A 17,594-nucleotide genomic window follows, 5' to 3' on the forward strand; every position below is an offset into this window, starting at 1 on the left:
GTGTCATGGAAGGGACTTGAGGACCGAATGGCAGGTCACGGACAGGCTGGGAATATGAAGGCAATGACCAGGCCAGAGGAGTGAGGCCTCGGTGCCCAAACCTGAAGAGAACGGTTTGAATTTAGGCCCTCACCAGTCCACCCCACTACTCTTAGCGTAACTGCTCCCTCCAAGACCAGAGTCTTCTGACCCTTGTTCTCTCAACTACTTGTCCCTGCTTTGATGCATGCACCATCAGTCAACCCCTCCATTTTGGGGAGACCCACTCTTTGCTACCCCATGAACTGTAGCCCGCCAGGCCCCTCTGTCCATGGAATTCTCCAAACAAGAATACTGGAGTGGGTAGCCGTTCCCTTCTCCAGGGGGTCTTCCCAATCCAGAGATCAAACCCAGGTCTCCTGCACTGCAGGCGGAGTCTTTACCGTCTGAGCCCACAGGGAAGCCTAAATCGCCCGCAGTGCAGGAGACCCAGGTTCCATCCCTGGGTCAGGATTCCAGCTTTGTTAGGTTCCTGACAGGGGATGGGCCTCCAGCACCTTCTCGCCTGTCTGGGCTGCTGAGTGGGTTCCAGGACCAGAGAAAGCCAGAAGGTGGATTCAGAGGCAGCTCCCAGGAAGAGGCTGCCGGCACCCCAGTCTGTGAAATCCGGTCACCGTGATGGGCCGGCCCTCCCCCACAACCGCCAGCGCCTGTGTCTCTGGCTTCCTGCGGAGCTGACAGTTAGGGCCCCTCTGGTGTGGGGCTGAGGCAGCGTGAGTGCGGTTATTTGTGCACAGCTCGCCTCACCGCCCCCCCCAACAACTGTTTCCATTCTCACAGAGCAGCTACGTCCGGATCAGACACACAGGACGGCGGCCGGGGGATTTCCAAGGGACTTTCTGAGAACGCCAGTGAAAGTGGGGCGTTGGCTGCACGGCCGGGCACTCTTGGTAAAACCCACTTCTTCCCTGCAGGACGAGTCAGCCCTGGCCTGGTGGGGCTGCTTCCCAAGGCCCCTTTCAGACTGAAACTGAAGAACAGAAACCACTACCCCGGAGCTCGGTCAGCTTGCTGGGCTGGGGAAGTCCATGAAAAACTCAGTTGGGATTGGAGTTAAATGGAACATTCCCTGAGCTTGAAGGCATGAGAAAATGGTTCCAGTTTGAAGAGGACCTGGGAGGGATGACGTGAGCAGCCGGGAGGCGCCCAGCTTCCTTCCCTGGGCCTGAGAGAGCGCAAGGGATGCGGAGGGTCACTGGTGAGGCAGCATCTCCCCGCCTTCCCACATTCCAGGTCACAGGTAAGACACTGACTCACTAGCAACACCAGGTGGCTGAGAGACACACAGCCCCAGTGCAGGCCCCTCAGCTCCTGAGTCAGAGCTCCGCTTGCGTGCCAGTCCTCCCGCAGCACTTCCCCACTATTTTGGTTGACTGTATACAGCTCAGATGGTCAAGGATCTGCCTGCAATGCAGACCTGGGTTCGATCCCTGGGTTGGGAAGATCCGCTGGAGAAGGGAAAGGCTACCCATTCCAGTATTCTTGCCCAGAGAATTCCGTGGACATAGGATCCTGGCAGGCTACAGTCCATGGGGTTGCAGAGTTGACACAACTGAGTGACTTTCACACATGTTGTATATATATTTAAGAGTGGCTAATAAAAGAGTGAATGTTTTACCTTTTATAAAACTGGGAAGTTACAGAATTTTCACACCACTTTATTTTCAGAATCACAAAAATCCTGACGTAAATGAAATGTAATCACTTTCGTTCTGAACAGATGGGGAGCAAGAAACTTAGGGAAATAAAAATGAGGACCCTGGGACTTCCCTGGTGGTCCTGTGGCCACGACTTCATGTTCTCAATGCAGCGGGCCTGGGTTCAAACCCAGGTCAGGGAACTAGACCCCACACGTCACAACTAAGACCTGGAGAAGCCAAATAAATGACAACAGTAACAACAAAAATGGGGACACTAACAGGCTTTATTACAGAAATTTAAATAGAAGAGAATTTATGATAAATATTTAATTCTAAAACAAATAATTCACCTTGGCCAGTAGCATGAAGTGACTCAAGAACCCCTACTAGGCCAGAGACAAAAGGAGAGGCCCACCTCCTGGGGAGGCCCGAACTAACCAGAGCAGGACCCAACAGTAACCTGAGGGTCTCCAGTTAGGGGGACGTAGGGAAGGTGGGCAGGGGGAGGTCCAGGGTGCCACTGGTGGGCCTGAAGTATAGGAAGAACTGAACAAAGAAGAGAAAAAAGGTATTAAACATGGTCAAGGGCAAATACTACTTGCACAAGTAGTATTTGCCCTCAGAATTTTAAGGGATACCTGCTGTGCCAGGTCTAGAGGGCAGAAGGCGGCAACCACAGACACCAGGACTACGAGGCTGAGATGGTTGCCTAGACTCAGGACGGCAGACCTTCCGAGACCCAAGGAAGCACATTCGAAAGGCTACAACCCTGGAGGCTGAGACGGATCATGAAGAGCAGAAGGGCTCTGCTGCTCTGGGAAGATGCCTACTGGGCAGTGCGTTCTTATTGCACCCAGCTAAGGGAAAGAGGAAGGGAAGGCTTCTGCTGTGGGCTTAAGAACATTTCTAGGGGTTCATGTTCATTGCCATCTGACCCAGAGTCCTGCCTATGAGCAAGGGCGCAGCCCTGGGCTGTAGGTAGGAAAACTAGCATCCTACTCCCCACTGAATTCAGTCTCTACCCACCCCCCACAGTAGTCCAAAGAGGGTAAAAATGGCCCAAGGACACACTGGGCTGATCAGTTGACAGTCGGCTGAGTCTTAGCATCGGAGGGTGGGATGTGTTTGAAGTCCTGCCCATTTAGCTCCACGACAGAAAACAAGCAGCGGCAGAGACGAGGAGGCAAGATGCTGGCAGCCGTGCGCCTTCCTAGGTCTTTATGGCTGTGTCTCTGGACTTGTAGGCCACGCCTCGACTCTTCAGCTCCCGTACGATTCCTGCAGTGGGAAGAGAAACAGCTCTGTGAGGGGAGAAGAGTCAGAAGACAAGAAGGATCCCCTGGCTCCCACGTGGTGAGGGGAGGGGGTGGTACGCTCTGGACTGCTCATCAGAACTGCGTGGCTGGAGTGTCACCCCCTGGAGGACCCAGGCACGTGCTTGTCAATGACTTAGTAAGAACAGGAAGACAACGGCGGGAGACACACTGTAGCTGTCAAAAGCAAGGGTTCTGGATGCCTGGGTGGAAATTCTGGCTCCTTACTAACTGTGTGACCTTGGACAAGTTATTTAACCTCTGAGGCTCTGGTTCCCTCACAGAGTCGTCCTGAGCACCGGCATTAATTCACAAGAGAAACTTCCATAGAGCCTGGCACAATAAATGAACAAAGGCTGTTACTATAATTATTACCTTGGGGCAGGCGACCAGTGACGGACACTGCATACACGCCTGGCTTAAAGTTACCTGAAAGAGAAGAAAAGAGACTGCGATTAAGAGTGAGTTACGACAAAAGACCACACACAACCTTAAGCTAAAAATGAAAGAAATGCTGCAACTCTAAGAGAAGAGCAATTGCTTCTTTTGGCTACAAGTTTTAAGTGACAGGGCACAGGACACTTTTCATGGCTTCCCTCTGACCTCATCTTCCTCACTCTGGGGCCACTGACCCGTTGACTGAAGACTCCACCCACCCAGCCCAGACAACACATCTAGGCCAGGATAAAAACAAAGGGAGGCACTTACTGACTCGCTGCCACTTGGAGACCCAGCTGTCCTCTGGACTCATCATCGCGATGATTCTAGGAAAGGGAAAGAAACAGAGTCAGCCTGAGCCGCCTCCACTGGAGAAAGTGAGATTGAGAGCACTGCCCAGCCCACCCTGGGCCCCATGCCCACCTTCACCCCGTTCCCAGCTAGCACAGCAGTTCCGGGAGAGGAAACCTCAGGAAAAGACAAGAACTGAGCTTCTACTAGGAAGCAAGGAAAGCTCTGCACAGAGTTCTAGTGCTGGGAAGGGACTGACTCACAGCTAGTACTGAGAGTCCTTGGGCTTAAGTCCCTGGCCCCCAGTCACAGGTCAGTCATGACTCGCCCCCCAGAAAGACTGATGCCCCAGGGAGCGGGACAGCTTTCGAGGTAGATGGCTGATTACAACCAGCACGACTACTGAAGGCTGGGGCCCAGGGCAAAGGGGAGGCTGAGTCTAAACAGTGGGTCCCCTTAGTAGAAACAAGTTAGATTTAATCAAGCTCTGCCTCTAATGAGCTGTCCAGCTTGACTCGAATATGAAGAGCTCCCTCAGTACTTAAGATGAAATTAAAAGGGTGAGCTAATACATGAAAGAGCCCTAGCACAGAGTAGATGCTAAATAAACATTAGCTCTCCTTACTATCCTAATCATTCCTCCCAGGGTAGCTGTAAACCCAGAGCACAGGCCACAGAAAGGGCCAGAAGCCTGCTACTGAGCATGACAGGTAAGCTTCAGGTGCTTTCAGAAGCTACAGAGGTCATTTCTGTCACCCTCCCCCCCCACCAATTCAATCAGATATTTACTGACCGCCTCCTGTGACAGACCTGCACTGATGTTTGTTGACTGCCTCCTCAGTATCCACTCCTCCTTCTCTTGCTAACAATCTTGGATTCTTACTTAGGAAGCCTTCCTCCCCATCTAAATCCTATACTCACAGTCATATGCTTCGAGTGGAACTGACCTCACCTCTAGAGGTGCCCAGTAGGGTAAGGCCCACTCTGGCCTGGCAGACCAGTCTGGGGTAGGCATGTACACAGGCTGTTCTCATGACCAAATGTGTATTTTCCTGTCCTTCTGTCCTTCAAAATCTATCCCTCCAGCCTCACAGTGCCTGTCAATCCAATCAGATGATTTAATCTAATCAGAATCCCCACCACTCTCCAAACATACCCTGCTTTACCCACTCCATTCTTTTGTTCAAATCAATCCCTTTGTTTACAACACTTTTTCTTCCTTTTTCTCATCTTGGCCTCCTCAAAAATCCTATACTTCTTTCCTTTATTAAGAGCCTGATTCATATGCTATCTCCTCCACTTCTGGCTGACTTCATCAAGCCCTCCTCTAATCTTCTTTAGCCTTGGATATACTTACTCTTCAAATCTTAATATGCACCAAAATACATAAATAACTCCTATAACTCAATAACAAAAGACCAAAACCCTGATACAAAAATGGGCAAAAAACCTGAAGAGACATTTTACCAAAGAAGATATACAAACAGCCAATAAAGATATGAAAAGATGCTCAACGTCACCAATCATTAAGGAAATGCAAATCAAAACCACAATAAGATAACCACATCACACCCAATAGGATACCTATTACCAAAAACAAAACAAAAAACAAAGCAACAAGTGCTGACAAAGATGTGGAGAAACTGGAACCCTTGTACTCTGCTGGTGGCGATGTAAAACCGTGCTGCTACAGAAAACAGCATGGCAGCTTCTCAAAATGTTAAACATAGAATAATCCAGCAATTCTACTTCTGGATATAGATCCCCAAAGAAGTGGAAGGAAGCAGGGACTCAAACAGGTATTTGTAAATCCATATTCATGGCAGCATTATTCCTAACAGCCAAAAGGTAGAAGCAATCTAGGTGTCCATCAATAGATGCACAGATAATTACAATTTAGTATATACATAAAAAGGGATAGCATTACACTTAAAAAGGAAATTCTGACACATGCTACAGCATGGATAAACCTTGAAGCCATCATGCTACATAAAACAAGCGAATCACAAAAGGACAAATGTTGTATAATTCCACTTATATGAGGTACCTAGAGTAATCAAATTCACAGGAAAGGTAAATGGTGGTTGCCAGGGGCTGGGAGGAGGGGAATGAGATGTGCTAACAAGCGAATGAAAGAACTGGAGTATCTGAGCACGTACATGCATGTCTACACATGTACAAAGTAAAGGTTCCATGAAACATCTTTTCTGCCCAATCCTTTACTCTCCCTTCAAGGAAAACAAAAAAGAATGAAGTGGGCCCACCTTGAAGTAGTTTTAGCAAGCACTGGTTTGGGCCCAGTTCATGTATAAACCCTTCACTGGCCTAGAGCCCAAAAGAAACTTAACAGTACCTCCTTAACCCCCAAACAATACCGCCTCTTGGCTCCTCCCTTGGGGAAAGAAAACTAAGACCCATCCAACTTTAAGTTTCTCTCATTCCCCTGCCCTCACTGGATAATCTCACTAAGTGAAAACTTTTCTCATAGGGTCCTCTTAGACGTATCTGAAAGTATCAGCTTTGGGGCCAAAATTTACCCTTCAAAAAAGACCCTCCTGCATTTAATAAAAATGTATTAAGGCCCTATGCCAGGTTAACGGTGCATGAGACAAATACAATCCCTACCAGAAATTCCCTAATAGTCTAGTGAAGAACTGTCCAGTGGAAATATAATGAAAACCACACAATTCGTTTTTAAAGTTTCTATAGCCATGTTAAAGGAGTAACAACAAAAAGTAAATTAACTTCAGTAATGCTGCTGCTGCTGCTAAGTCACTTCAGTCGTGTCCGACTCTGTGGGACCCCATAGATGGCAGCCCACTAGGCTCCCCCGTCCCTGGGATTCTCCATGCATTTCCTTCTCCAATGCATGAAAGTGAAAAGTGAAAGTGAAGTCGCTCAGTCCTGCCCGACCCTCAAGGACCCCATGGACTGCAGCCTTCCAGGCTCCTCTGTCCATGGGATTTTCCAGGCAAGAGTACTGGAGTGGGGTGCCATTGACTTCAGTAATACAGTTCCTTTAACCCAGTATGTTCAAAATGTACTGGACAGCACAGCACTAGTGTGTCTCAAAATAACTGAGACCAACTCATATTAAGAGTCTCAACAGTCTGTCCAAATTTACTTTGTGGGGTAGGGGTAATATAAAGAATGAATGTAGCAATCCAAAGGGCTTACCCATCAAAAGAAGAGCTGGTGCAGTCATATACCATCTCTCGGTTACCCTTCATCTGAAGGTACGCATCACAATTGTCACAGCCATCATATTCAAACTGGTCTATAGTCTTGGGAGAGGAAAAAAAAAAACGAGAAAGTTGAGCCAAAAGAAAAAACACTTTCCCATACTTCTGCCTGCTGAAGCACAAAGCTCCCTATGTCGGCCGTCTCATCATGCCCCCCACCCACCATTCTTACAGCCCCGTGCCTAAGTTCCACTCTCACACCCCTTTTCTTGTTATAGTTATGCCTCTGCTGAAAGCTGAAGTTGCAAAGGCATGTGAGAGGCCCCTGCCCACAGCTGCACAACCTAGCAGTGTCCCTGCTGAAGTAAACGACGGCCTCCTGCTCCTTCCCACACTCTGCCACCCACCCAGATCCTGGATCCGACTTTCTTTTTCACTGTTCCCCCACATCTATTCCGGCCTCTTTCCCCCAGCTTGGTCTCCCGTCAGCCCGTACAACCAGGTCCCCGACAGACACCTTGACCAGCGAACACAGCAGACACGCCCGCAGATGCCGCAGATCCTTCGGCACCGTCTCCAAAGCCATCCTCTCGCAACGAAGATCAGCGAAGGAATGAGCCACAATAGCCTCTCTGCGGATAAATAGTAAAAATTACCCAGAATGCCTGCACTTCCTCTGCCTCAGACTTCCCCTTCCGGCGCGGCGGCCCCGCCCCGCCCCCCGCCTTTGATATGGTTTCTCCCGCCAGGAGGCGGGGCCGGCCGAGAGGCACCTGGGCCGGCGCGGGGCCGAGACTGCGCAGCCGTCGAGCGTGTGGGCGGGGCCCGAGGGGCGGGGCGGCACGGTTGGCGCCTGAGGGCGAGCAAGCCGCGGGCCGGAAGGTCTGACCTGGACCGCTGGTCCCCTGGAGCGTCCCGGCTGACAGCAGAGGGTTTTTTTTGTCTTCCTGTCTTAAGAGTGGAGGGCCAGAGAGTCCACTGTCTCCCTCTGGATTATCTCAGCGGAGATAAGAAGTCCAGGGACCGCCCCCCTCCTTCCTACCAGCGAGAGCGTGATTGGGTTTCCTACCGGCGAGTGATTGGGTTTCCTAAAGGCCAGAGCGTGATTGGGTCTCCTACCTGCGAGTGATCGAGTTTCCTAACAGCAAGTGATCAGGTTTCCTGCCAGCGAGTGATTGGGTTTCCCTTTGCGTCCACAGGAATGCTGGTTTGTGAGCCGATTTCCAAAAAATAAATGCGTATTGTTATTTCTAAGAACTCTTTATGTAAGTTTCCTCTTTCCGACTGATAATTTACGCCTCCAGTTCCTCTACTTCAGATCGTGTCCTTTTTATTTTGCACCCTATAGGAAGATTTACAAATGCCTTGCTGTCTGGTTCAAAACTGGCACCAGACAATCCCCACCTCTACCAAACCCTTCCCGAAGAAGCACGCTTTTTGTGAGAAGAGGATAAGCCCCTGCCGGCTCTATGGAATTCTCCATACCCACGTAGCACCAGCTCCCTTGAGCTTCGCGGTAGTCCCACGAGTAGACAGAGGACGTTCGTCTGTGTTTATCTAGACTGGAACTGTGGGATATAGATGGTTTCAGGCCCCGCTGTTGTATCTTCCCAACCAGGCCTCCTGAATTGAAACGGAGCTTCTTCAAGGCCGGTCTGTGCTTGGGGCCCGTCCCATGTTGTGTTCAGATGGGCACTGGGACTGGGGTTAGGACGTTCTTTATCACTGCATACTCTCTAGTTTGAAACACACTTCACCCTGTTTGTCCCAGGGGAGCTCTCCAACAACTCTGAAATGGGCCCATTTCATGGGTGGAAAAATGAGGCAACAGTGTTTTGCAGGGTCACAAAGTCCGTGAAGCATTATAGAGTGTGAAGTAATAGTACAAATGACACACACAACCACAAGGAGGATCCAGTCACACTTTCTCTCTCCCTGATCTCCCTAAATAATGCTTTTAGGGGCTTACCAGCCAGTTCTTCTTGCCGAGCCCACCATGCTACTCTGTCCTTTCATGAATTAGAGCCTAGCCTCTGATATTAGGAATGTTTTTGCCCATGTAGAAGATGAAGTTGTTACCCCGAGTGACAGTGACGACAGAAGAAAACCACGAGACCAGATCAAGTTTATGGATAAATATATTAGCAAATAAATACATTTCTCATCATAGTGCCTGATTCAAGCGTCTTTCTGCCTGTTCAGATATAAATACCCACGTGGGTGCCTAGGTGCTAGTTCCCCACTGACTCTGAGGGAAAAGAATCCCCAGGTGGGTGCTGTACCCACTCTGTTCCCGCATTCACATTCCAAATGGGATAACGCCCAAGGGGGCCAGCGATGGTCCAGCTGCCCTAGGGCGAACGTCACCCCGAGGAGGCCCCTCAGCTCTTGCCCACTTTGGACCAGCTGCCCCAGGCCAGACTTCCTTCTCTGACCCGACTCCGCACTGTGTGTATCTGACCTGCGTGGCTTATACTGGGAAGCTGGGCCTCTGGGCCATCTAATCTCAAGGGCCCCAAACTGCTTCTCCTTTGTTCTCCTCTGTTCCCTCTCCCTGCTCCGAGAGGAAGTGCCCAGAGAAAAATTCCTTGTTCAGCTGTAATTCAGCCTTTTCTACCTTCATCCCTTCCTCCCTCTTCCTAAATAAAGTCCAGCAGAAATCCTCTTCTTCCATGTCCTTTGGGATTTTCAGCTAAGCGATCTCCAAGGAAGAGTGAGCCCCTTCCCACTACCCCCACTACTCTCCCCCAGAGGGACTGGGGCTGCTGGAATGACAAGGGAGCCTGAAGATCAGAGGCTTCAACCCAGGTTCTTCAGGATGCTGCACCACCTCAGGGACTGCACACCCTGGCTTCTCCTCTGAATATAGAGGAGATGACAAGTATGGACAAGGAGGGAAAACTCCTTCTTGTGCACCAGGGCAGGCCCTGCCTGGTGAAGCTGCAAAGCCCATCATCTTTTTGCAAAGAAGGAAAACGGTAAGAACCAGGGTTGCCGTTGCAGCAGCCTTACTGAGGGGAAGCCAAAGCTGGTGTGCAAGACTGTCTTCAGGAAGGAGGTGAGCAGGGTTCATTCATTCGGCTGAACCCATTTGCTGGTATGAACATGAGGCCTGGGATGAAGAAGTGCTCAGGCTGGGGAAGGAGCACCACCTTTATCACACCTGTCTACCCATGCCTAGCTTCCTGCTCTTAGAAAAGCGCAGCCTGCAAGGGAGCCCACCCACACCAGTGGTAGCTGGTTGCCTGGCTGGACACAGATGGTTCTGCCAAGAAGGTCTGGAGCTGGGAGCAGGAGAGGACACCTGCCACCCACCATAACCACCCTCTGCCAGTGGCTCCAGGAATATGGCCCCCAAAACAGGGGGCTGTTTTCTGAAGTCCTTTCTTTTCTGAGGAGAAGGACTCTGTGCCAGGTAGGGCCCCAAGTCATCCAGCAAGCTCTCTTGGTTGGAGCCAGGACTGAATATCTCACACAGCCTGTTCACACAACTCCTCCAGCTCCTCTTCTGTGCCTGCATTTAAGAGAGGGGAGGAGAGAGGTCACTGAGGGTCAGGCCAGCCTCTTGCTTGTTCTACCCGTAAGAGAGAGGCAAGAGCAGGGAATGGGTCCAGAAGGGCTGATTAGATTGAAAGCTGAGAGGGACTCCGTTGGGACACAGGGGAGAGAAAAACAAACCCAGAGTAAGATACATATATAGCAACCAGTGTGTTACCAACACTTACTATTCATTCATTCATCTAATGAATATGTATTAATCACTAGTGGATCTGGCCTGCAACCTTGTGCCAAATAGAAGACAAAAAGACTAAGCAGGGCCCTGGCAACCTTGTAGGAGAGGTGTGCATTCAGTAAGCTGCAATTATGCCAGTAGGGCCAGACTGGGCTTATAAGAGATGAATCAAGGGAGGAGAGAGACCATGTCTTAAGTGGAGCATCAGGAAGGGCTTCCTGAAAGTGGAGATACATGAGCTGGTCCTGCAGGAATAGAGAAGAATTCCATCTATGGGACTAGGAAGGCAGCAGAATATTCTGGGCTGCAGAAACTGCAGGAAGTGTTTACCTAGTTTGGCTAAAAGCTTGGAGCAGGGGAAGGAAAGGTGAAGAGTGGAAAATAAGGTTGGGAAGGCAGATGGGGGCTAGGTGGTACTAGAGCCTTGAAGGTCAAACCAGGTTGGATTTTTCTTTACCCTGAGCAAAACAGAGCACTTGAAGATTTCTGGACAGTTTATTTGAGGAGGACACTGGCCTCAGAAGAGAGGGGAGATGAGCAGGGTCACTGTACTGCACGACTCGACAGGACAGGACACTGATGCTCCGTGGCTGTTCTCCATGGCCCTGTGAGAGGGAAGGAAGGACCCAGGAGGTTCCCACCTCGATCTTTAGGCTGCACCTAAGACATGGGCAGGGACCAGCAGTACTGGAAAAGAATATGGTAAAGCTGGCAGAGACACAGTTAACAGACCCTGGGGGTGGATTGGATCTGAAGGGCAGGGGAAAGAGAGGCACTGAAACCAGTTTTGAGTTTGGGAGAGAGAGGAGGTGGTGGGTCTGGCAGTGGCAGCAGCGAAAGTATACGTGTGACAGGATCCACACTGGAGCCATCAAACACATGGTCAAAGTCTACGTCACATGGCCCTATGCGAACAATTCTTTTCTATATGATAACAGTTTGCACGCCCATCTCTCCACAGTCTCCTGGGTCTCCTGATTGACAAGCTCCATGTCCTGAGAGTCTGGGACCTAGCACACAGCATGCGTATAATGCAGAAAGAAAAATGGGGGGAGAAATGAAAGAATGGATGACAGCAGCTCCCAGGTCCTGCCTGTGGGATTCCTAGACCCTGAAGTCTTACAGTTCAGGACTTTCGGGGCCCCTTTAGGGGCGGAGGCCTCCTCCTAGCGATGGCAAAGAATACTGTCATCCACACAACAGGAAACGATGGAGAAGAACTGGAGTCGGGGACCAGGAAGAGGGAGGGGAGGACTTGAGCAAATAGACACCAAGTTAAAGTTGAGGATCTACATTCTCACCTTTGGCTACAATACAGTAACAGGGATGCATGGAGTCCCCGAGAGAATAATGTTGGTCTTATCAACAAAGGTACACAGAAGGGAAGCCCTAGTGCCTTTAGTTCCTTTAACCCAGGGGAAAGGAAAAAATCACAGGACTGCTGGGAACCACCTGTGATCTCTCTCCACTTTCCCCTCCCCCCATCATTCACATAACTCTTCTCATATAGCCCAGAGATATGGCGGGGGTGGGTGTGTGTTAGTCACTCAGTTGTGTCTGACTAGCCCAACAGCCTCCTCTGTCTATGGAATTCTCCAGGCAAGGGTACTGGAGTGGGTTGTCCTTCCCTTCTCCGGGGGATCTTCCCAACCCAGGAATCGTATCCAGGCCTCCCATAATGCAGGCAGATTCTTTACCATCTGAGCCACCAGGGAAGCCCAGAAATACGGTTATCTCTAGTTATGTCTCCTATAAGATCTCATATGGCCTGGAATTATGTTTTTCAGTAACTATTTGTCCAGACTCTTCTTGGCTTCCTTGGTATTTACAACTAATATTGAGCTGTATGCATTGGTATAGCTGTACCAATTTTTAAAATATTGAAACACTTGTGTTTGGATTTCCCTCGTGGACTAGCGGTTTAGAACATGGGTTCGGTCCCTGGTCTGGGACTATCCCACATGCCACGGGGCAGCTAAACCGGTGCTCCACAATGAGAGCAGCCTGCACGGCAATGAAGAGCAGCCCCTGCTTGCAGCAAGTTGAGAGAGCCCACATGCAGCAACGGAGTCCCAGGGCATCCAAAACAGATAAATTATTAAAACAAACGAGCAAAAAGAAACACTTGTGTTTGAGTTGCTGCCACAAACCACCCCAAGGGCTTTCCGGTGTCTCAGCCACATTCGGACCTCACCTAGACCTCCCTACAATCTGGCAACTGAAGGATTAACACCTGGCAGAGCTAGACCGTTCAAGCCAGCATCCCACCCTATGCCAGTATTTGTCCAGTATTTGAAATGTCACCCCGTGGGGCCCTTCTCAGCTTCCATCAGCCCCTTGGATAACTCCATATCCAACTCTAGTCTCCTCTCCCCACCAGACCCACTTCCCCTGGGAACTCACCAGGCTGGGCTGGTAGCACCTGGCAGTGTGGATAAGGGCATGGCCTGCCCTCCAGGGTGCCAGAACTCCATGCGGAAGGCCCCTCCCCAGATGGGTGCGGTCCAAGGGGCTGGCGTGGAGTCAGACACAACCACACTGGCTGGGAACTCGGGTATGTAGGGCCTGGGGCTTCTGGTAGCAGCCTCCTCTCCAGGCCTGGATGTCCGAAGATCAGTGGGTGGGCCTCTGGGGACCAAGGGTGTGCCAGGCTTGGGCCATAATGGGGGAAAACCTGGCAAGCTGGGTGGGCAGTCAAGTCCTGGGATCGAGGGGCTGGGGTGGGCTCCAGGGGTCCCCCTCGCCGTCTCCTCTGTGGGTGTCGGACAGAGAGGCTGGATTTCTGCAAGTGGAAGAGGCTGCTGGCTGCCGGGCTGGGGCTGGAGGCGTCGGGTGGCCCGGGGGCTGGCTCCGTGAGGGCCCGGGGCCGCTGTGGGGCGGGGGGCTGCCCTGAGAGGGCTGCTGGGCTGCACCCGGTCGCGTGCAGATCGGCCGAAGGCAGCTCTGACTGGAGCTGTGTCCGAGGAGCGGCAGGCCTGGATGGGGGGACTCCAGTTTCGGGGTCAGCCTTCCTGCCGTGCCACTGGAAGCGTCTTCTGTAGTGGTGGTGCCGGTGGCGGTGGTAGTGGACGTGGCTGGAAACCTGCGTTTCCCCCGCGGGCACCACTGAGTCCAGAGACCGTGGCCGCGAGGCCATGCCAGGCTGAGCCGCCTTCCCCGCGGGCTCCCCTTCGGGGCTGCAGTAGACCAGGGGGTCGAAGTCACTGCTCAGGGAGCTGCGAAAGGTGGAGCTGCTGCCGTGGACGCCCTGCAGGCTGACGTCCGTGCAGTTGACCACCGAGTCGCTCGAAGAGCCATGACAGGGCCCCGAACTGGAGTCGCTGGCTGGCCCATCCGCCAGGTAGCCGCTGCGTTCTGTGCGGTAGCTCTCTCCAGATCCACTGCTGTCGTGGGGCCTGGCCCGGCGCGGGGGCGCGGGGCAGGTGGCAGGGTGCGGGGAGGTGCAGCGGAGGTGGCTCAGCCCCCAGCCCGGCGCGTAGGGGCGCGGGGCCGCTGCCAAGCGCGGGGGCTCGCCCAGAGCCCGGGGATGTGCGGTTCTGGGTTGGCGGTGGTACCGCGCGCCCACGACTGGCTCCTGGGAGGGCAGGAAGGGGCCGGGCCGGCTGGGCCGAGCCACCGCGCTCCGGGAAGGGCCCAACAGGTAGGCGGCGGGCAAGTGGTAGTGCGCGTGGCCGGGGTGCTGGCGAATGAGGTGGAGCCTCCGGCCCGGTTCCTGGTGGGCTCGAGAGGGTCCCAGGGACTGCGAAAGCGAATCTCCCTCTGGAAGAAAGAACCAAGAGCATAGGTGTTTGACTCCACCGGCTGAAGGAGGGTGCGTTCAGGAAAGTGGGGCTATTGCACACCTTCGGGCTGCAGTCGCCCACAAGCTCCGTCAGAGTCTGCAGCACCCAGGATGCTCCTAACCTGCCTGCGCCCCGGGACGCCCTTGCCCCTTCCCATCAGCTGTGCCCTGGGGGACTCTGCTGAGCATGGCTCCTCCCATCAATGGTCCTTTCGGGACTTTCACCCAGGGCTACTGTGAGCCCACATTGCACTTTTGGGAGAATTAGAAAAAGGCTCTCTTTCCTCCAGATACTTCCCTTTCATCTTTTAGAATATGGTCATAATATCCTGGTTTTGTTAGAATAGGATACTTTATTGCCCGAGAAGTGGAGTAGTAAATATACCCACCGGCCTGATTTAGAATCAACAAAGCTGTCATGAAAATACACAGAAAAGCCCGGCTCAGGGGAGGTACCCTGAACCGGTGCACAGCTTCTATTTTTTTTTTTAATTTTATTAACTGCTGTTGTTCTTTTGGCTGCACTGGATCTTCATTGCAGTGCTTGGGTTTATGTTTCTTAGTTGCCCTGAAGTGTGTAGGATCTTAGTTCCCTGACCACGGATCAAACCCACATCCCCTGCATTACAAGGTAGATTTTTAACTACTGGACCACGATGGAAGTCCCAGGGGCACAGCGTAGAGAACGACTGAGGCAGTCCTGCCTTCTGCTCCACTTCAAGGCAAGACATTTGCCCAGAGGGAAGCCCCTTCTCTACCCATCTGCCTGCACATAGGGAAGCCCTTGGCCCACCTCCTACCTACGATGTTGAACATGCAGAGGGGGCAAGTGCGATGCTGATGCAGCCAGGGGTCCACACAGGTACGATGGAACTCATGGAGGCAGGAAATGACCCGGAGCTCCTGGAGAAAACAAAGGGTCAGAGCCAAAGTGGACGGCAGCTACAGCAGTGGCTAGGAAGTACAGGGCATCCCTGACTCCCTCGGCCCTCCCCTTTTTAAAATTCATTTGTTTATTTTGGGCTGCACTGGGTCTTCGCTGCTGCTTTTGGGCTTTCTCTAGTCGTGGTGAGCAGGGGCTACTCCCATTGCGGTGCACGGGCTTCTTGCAGTGGCTTCTCTTGTTGCAGAGCACGGGCCCTTAGGGCACACGAGCTTTAGAAGCTGTGGAGTGGGCTTCGCTGAACCCGTGGCATGTGGAATCTTCCCAGACTAGGGACTGAACCCATGTCCCCTGCATTGGCAGGAGGTTTCTTAGCCACTGGACCACCAGAAAAGTTCTTGGCCTCTCCTTTATTGCCAACACCTGCTTTCAAAGACCTCCTAGCACAACAGAAAAAGTATGGGCTTTGGTATCAAGAGAATCTAGACGTTTGCCACTGCATATGACCTTGGGCAAGTTTCTGAACAGTTTTCTGCTGTAAAATGAGGCTAAAAAACTAATCCACCCCCACCCTCACTGTCAAGAGGGTGACAGATGCCTCTAGAGCGCCCACTGCAGAGCTTGGCATGTGGTACACACTCAACAAACAGAAGTTCTCTTTCCCTGGAAAACCAGGAAAATGACCAGGGTTGTCCATGCAGGATACACAGGACCCAGATGCAGACCGGACGCCCACACCAACTTCACCCACCTCCCTCTCCAGCCTGGCCTCACCTGGCCCTCGGAGAACTCCTCCAGGCAGATGGCGCACACCGGGGCGGAGCTGCAGCTGCTCCCGGAGTCTGGCCACTCATTCCGGGCGCCCCGGCAGCCGGCCCGGTAACTCCTGGTGGCCAGCTGGCTGATGGCCCAGGCTGTTCGCTGCTGAAGGGGGTCCTGGGGAGAACGGTGGGCCAGGATGGGGCTAAGGCTCCTCCCCCAACACCCCTGGACCCTGGCCTGTGCTCAGGTCCCCGTCACGCAGTTAGATCACACGACCATCAGACCACCCGGGGAGTCTGTACCCTCGGAGTCCTTCCACAGCCCTGCAAGCATTTCATCCCGTTCCCCCATGCATACTATTACCTCTCCTTCCCTTGAGGACCCAGGAGAGGAGCTTTTCTCCCAACTGCCCCGCCTTGACATGGCATCTTGAATATCTAATAGGCATATCCAACTTCACAAACCCCACACCCCTAATCCCATGAATCACCTCAGCCACACACTTGTCCTTCCCCAGTCCTCCTCCCCTCAGTAAATGGCAATTCTGTTCTTTTAACCACTCAGGCCAAAACTATCAGTGTCATTCTTAACTATTCTTAACTGATCCCTCCATGATCAATCCATTAGAAGACCTGTTGGCCCTGAGGTTCTATAGAAGTGATGGTTCCAGCAGTTAGCCTTTTCTCCTAATAATATTTTGCCCATTTAGAACTTTACTGGTAGAGTGGAAGAAAATCCCTATGGAGGAAGATCCATTCATACCGTGGAGTAAGGATGCTTTGGGCATGGGTAATAGCTGGTGGTAAGGCTGTGATGGTTTTGACCACTTGTTAAGGAATCCTAATGGGGATCTGGATTAATTGGAATGCTGCCATCTGATGGGCACTTGGGATCTTGTGTTTTTGAAGAGAGTGACTGTGGGTGTGGTGGACCCGTTTTATGGAAATCTATAGAAGGGAAGGCTATGTTGTACAATGTTATGATCCATTAGGGTGGGTGGCGTCTTCCTAATACTGGCACCAAATACACTGAGTTAATCTTTCTATCAAATAGATTCATTAACTACAGTAAGAGTCTCCGATTCTTGAATGGGTTACCAGCTCAGTTCAGTTGCTCAGTCCTGTCCGACTCTTTGCAGCCCCATGAATAGCAGCACACTAGGCCTCCCTGTCCATCACCAACTCCCAGAGTTTACCCAAACTCATGTCCATTGAGTCGGTGATGCCATCCAGCCATCTCATCCTCTGTCGTCCCCTTCTGCTCCTGCCCCCAACCCCTCCCAGCATCAGGGTCTTTTCCAATGAGTCAACTCTTTGCATGAGGTGGCCAAAGTATTGCTGTTTCAGCTTCAGTACCAGTCCTTCCAGTGAACACCCAGGACTGATCTCTAGGATGGACTGGTTGGATCTCCTTGCAGTCCAAGGGACTCTCAAGAGTCTTCTCCAACACCACAGTTCAAAAGCATCAATTCTTCGGCGCTCAGCTTTCTTCACAGTCCAACTCTCACATCCATACATGCCCACTGGAAAAAC

At 51.9% G+C, this 17,594-nt stretch overlaps 2 protein-coding genes and 1 long non-coding RNA gene across 6 annotated transcripts in view; 1 reads left to right on the plus strand and 2 right to left on the minus strand.

Moving 5' to 3' along the window:
• Window positions 1-699: 699 nt before the first annotated feature.
• Window positions 700-8,160, plus strand: LOC138414844 (uncharacterized). Its single transcript, XR_011246971.1, has 2 exons — window positions 700-1,279; window positions 7,182-8,160. It is a non-coding gene; the product is annotated as an uncharacterized lncRNA (long non-coding RNA).
• Window positions 1,946-8,135, minus strand: SUPT4H1 (SPT4 homolog, DSIF elongation factor subunit). 2 transcript variants are annotated; one of them, XM_069542600.1, is made up of 6 exons: window positions 8,023-8,135; window positions 7,421-7,535; window positions 6,899-7,005; window positions 3,701-3,756; window positions 3,368-3,421; window positions 1,946-2,957 (listed from the first exon to the last, which is right to left on the minus strand). In XM_069542600.1, the coding sequence occupies exons 2-6, from the start codon at window positions 7,487-7,489 to the stop codon at window positions 2,890-2,892; spliced, it is 354 nt and encodes a 117-aa protein (XP_069398701.1). In that variant the 5' UTR covers window positions 7,490-7,535; window positions 8,023-8,135; the 3' UTR covers window positions 1,946-2,889. The 2 variants fall into 2 exon arrangements, with proteins under 2 accessions (XP_069398701.1, XP_069398700.1); XM_069542599.1 differs by lacking the exon at window positions 8,023-8,135 and adding an exon at window positions 7,793-7,980.
• An 863-nt stretch (window positions 8,161-9,023) lies between the features above and the next one.
• RNF43 (ring finger protein 43) overlaps window positions 9,024-17,594 on the minus strand; it is a 69,249-nt gene continuing 60,678 nt past the window's right edge. For all 3 annotated transcript variants that reach the window (XM_069542596.1, XM_069542597.1, XM_069542598.1), the window contains 4 exons: window positions 16,075-16,236; window positions 15,218-15,320; window positions 13,040-14,395; window positions 9,024-10,417 (listed from right to left, as the gene is read on the minus strand). In XM_069542596.1, the coding sequence (XP_069398697.1) occupies window positions 10,374-10,417; window positions 13,040-14,395; window positions 15,218-15,320; window positions 16,075-16,236 (1,665 nt within the window). In that variant the 3' untranslated portion in view covers window positions 9,024-10,373. The remainder of the gene's footprint in view (window positions 10,418-13,039; window positions 14,396-15,217; window positions 15,321-16,074; window positions 16,237-17,594) is intronic.

This window comes from Ovis canadensis, chromosome 11 (genome assembly GCF_042477335.2).
Source record: "Ovis canadensis isolate MfBH-ARS-UI-01 breed Bighorn chromosome 11, ARS-UI_OviCan_v2, whole genome shotgun sequence".
Taxonomy (NCBI): Eukaryota; Metazoa; Chordata; class Mammalia; order Artiodactyla; family Bovidae; genus Ovis; species Ovis canadensis.

Bases quoted from the DNA above. Each gene is read 5' to 3' on its own strand.
- SUPT4H1 (XM_069542600.1), bottom strand. From the start codon at position 7,489: ATGGCTTTGGAGACGGTGCCGAAGGATCTGCGGCATCTGCGGGCGTGT. The intron at 7,006-7,420 runs GTGTCTGTCGGG...TCCTCTCCCAAG, and splicing joins TGCTGTGTTCGCTGGTCAAG to ACTATAGACCAGTTTGAATA. The intron at 3,757-6,898 runs GTAAGCCCTTTG...TCCCTTTCCTAG, and splicing joins ACCAGCTCTTCTTTTGATGG to AATCATCGCGATGATGAGTC.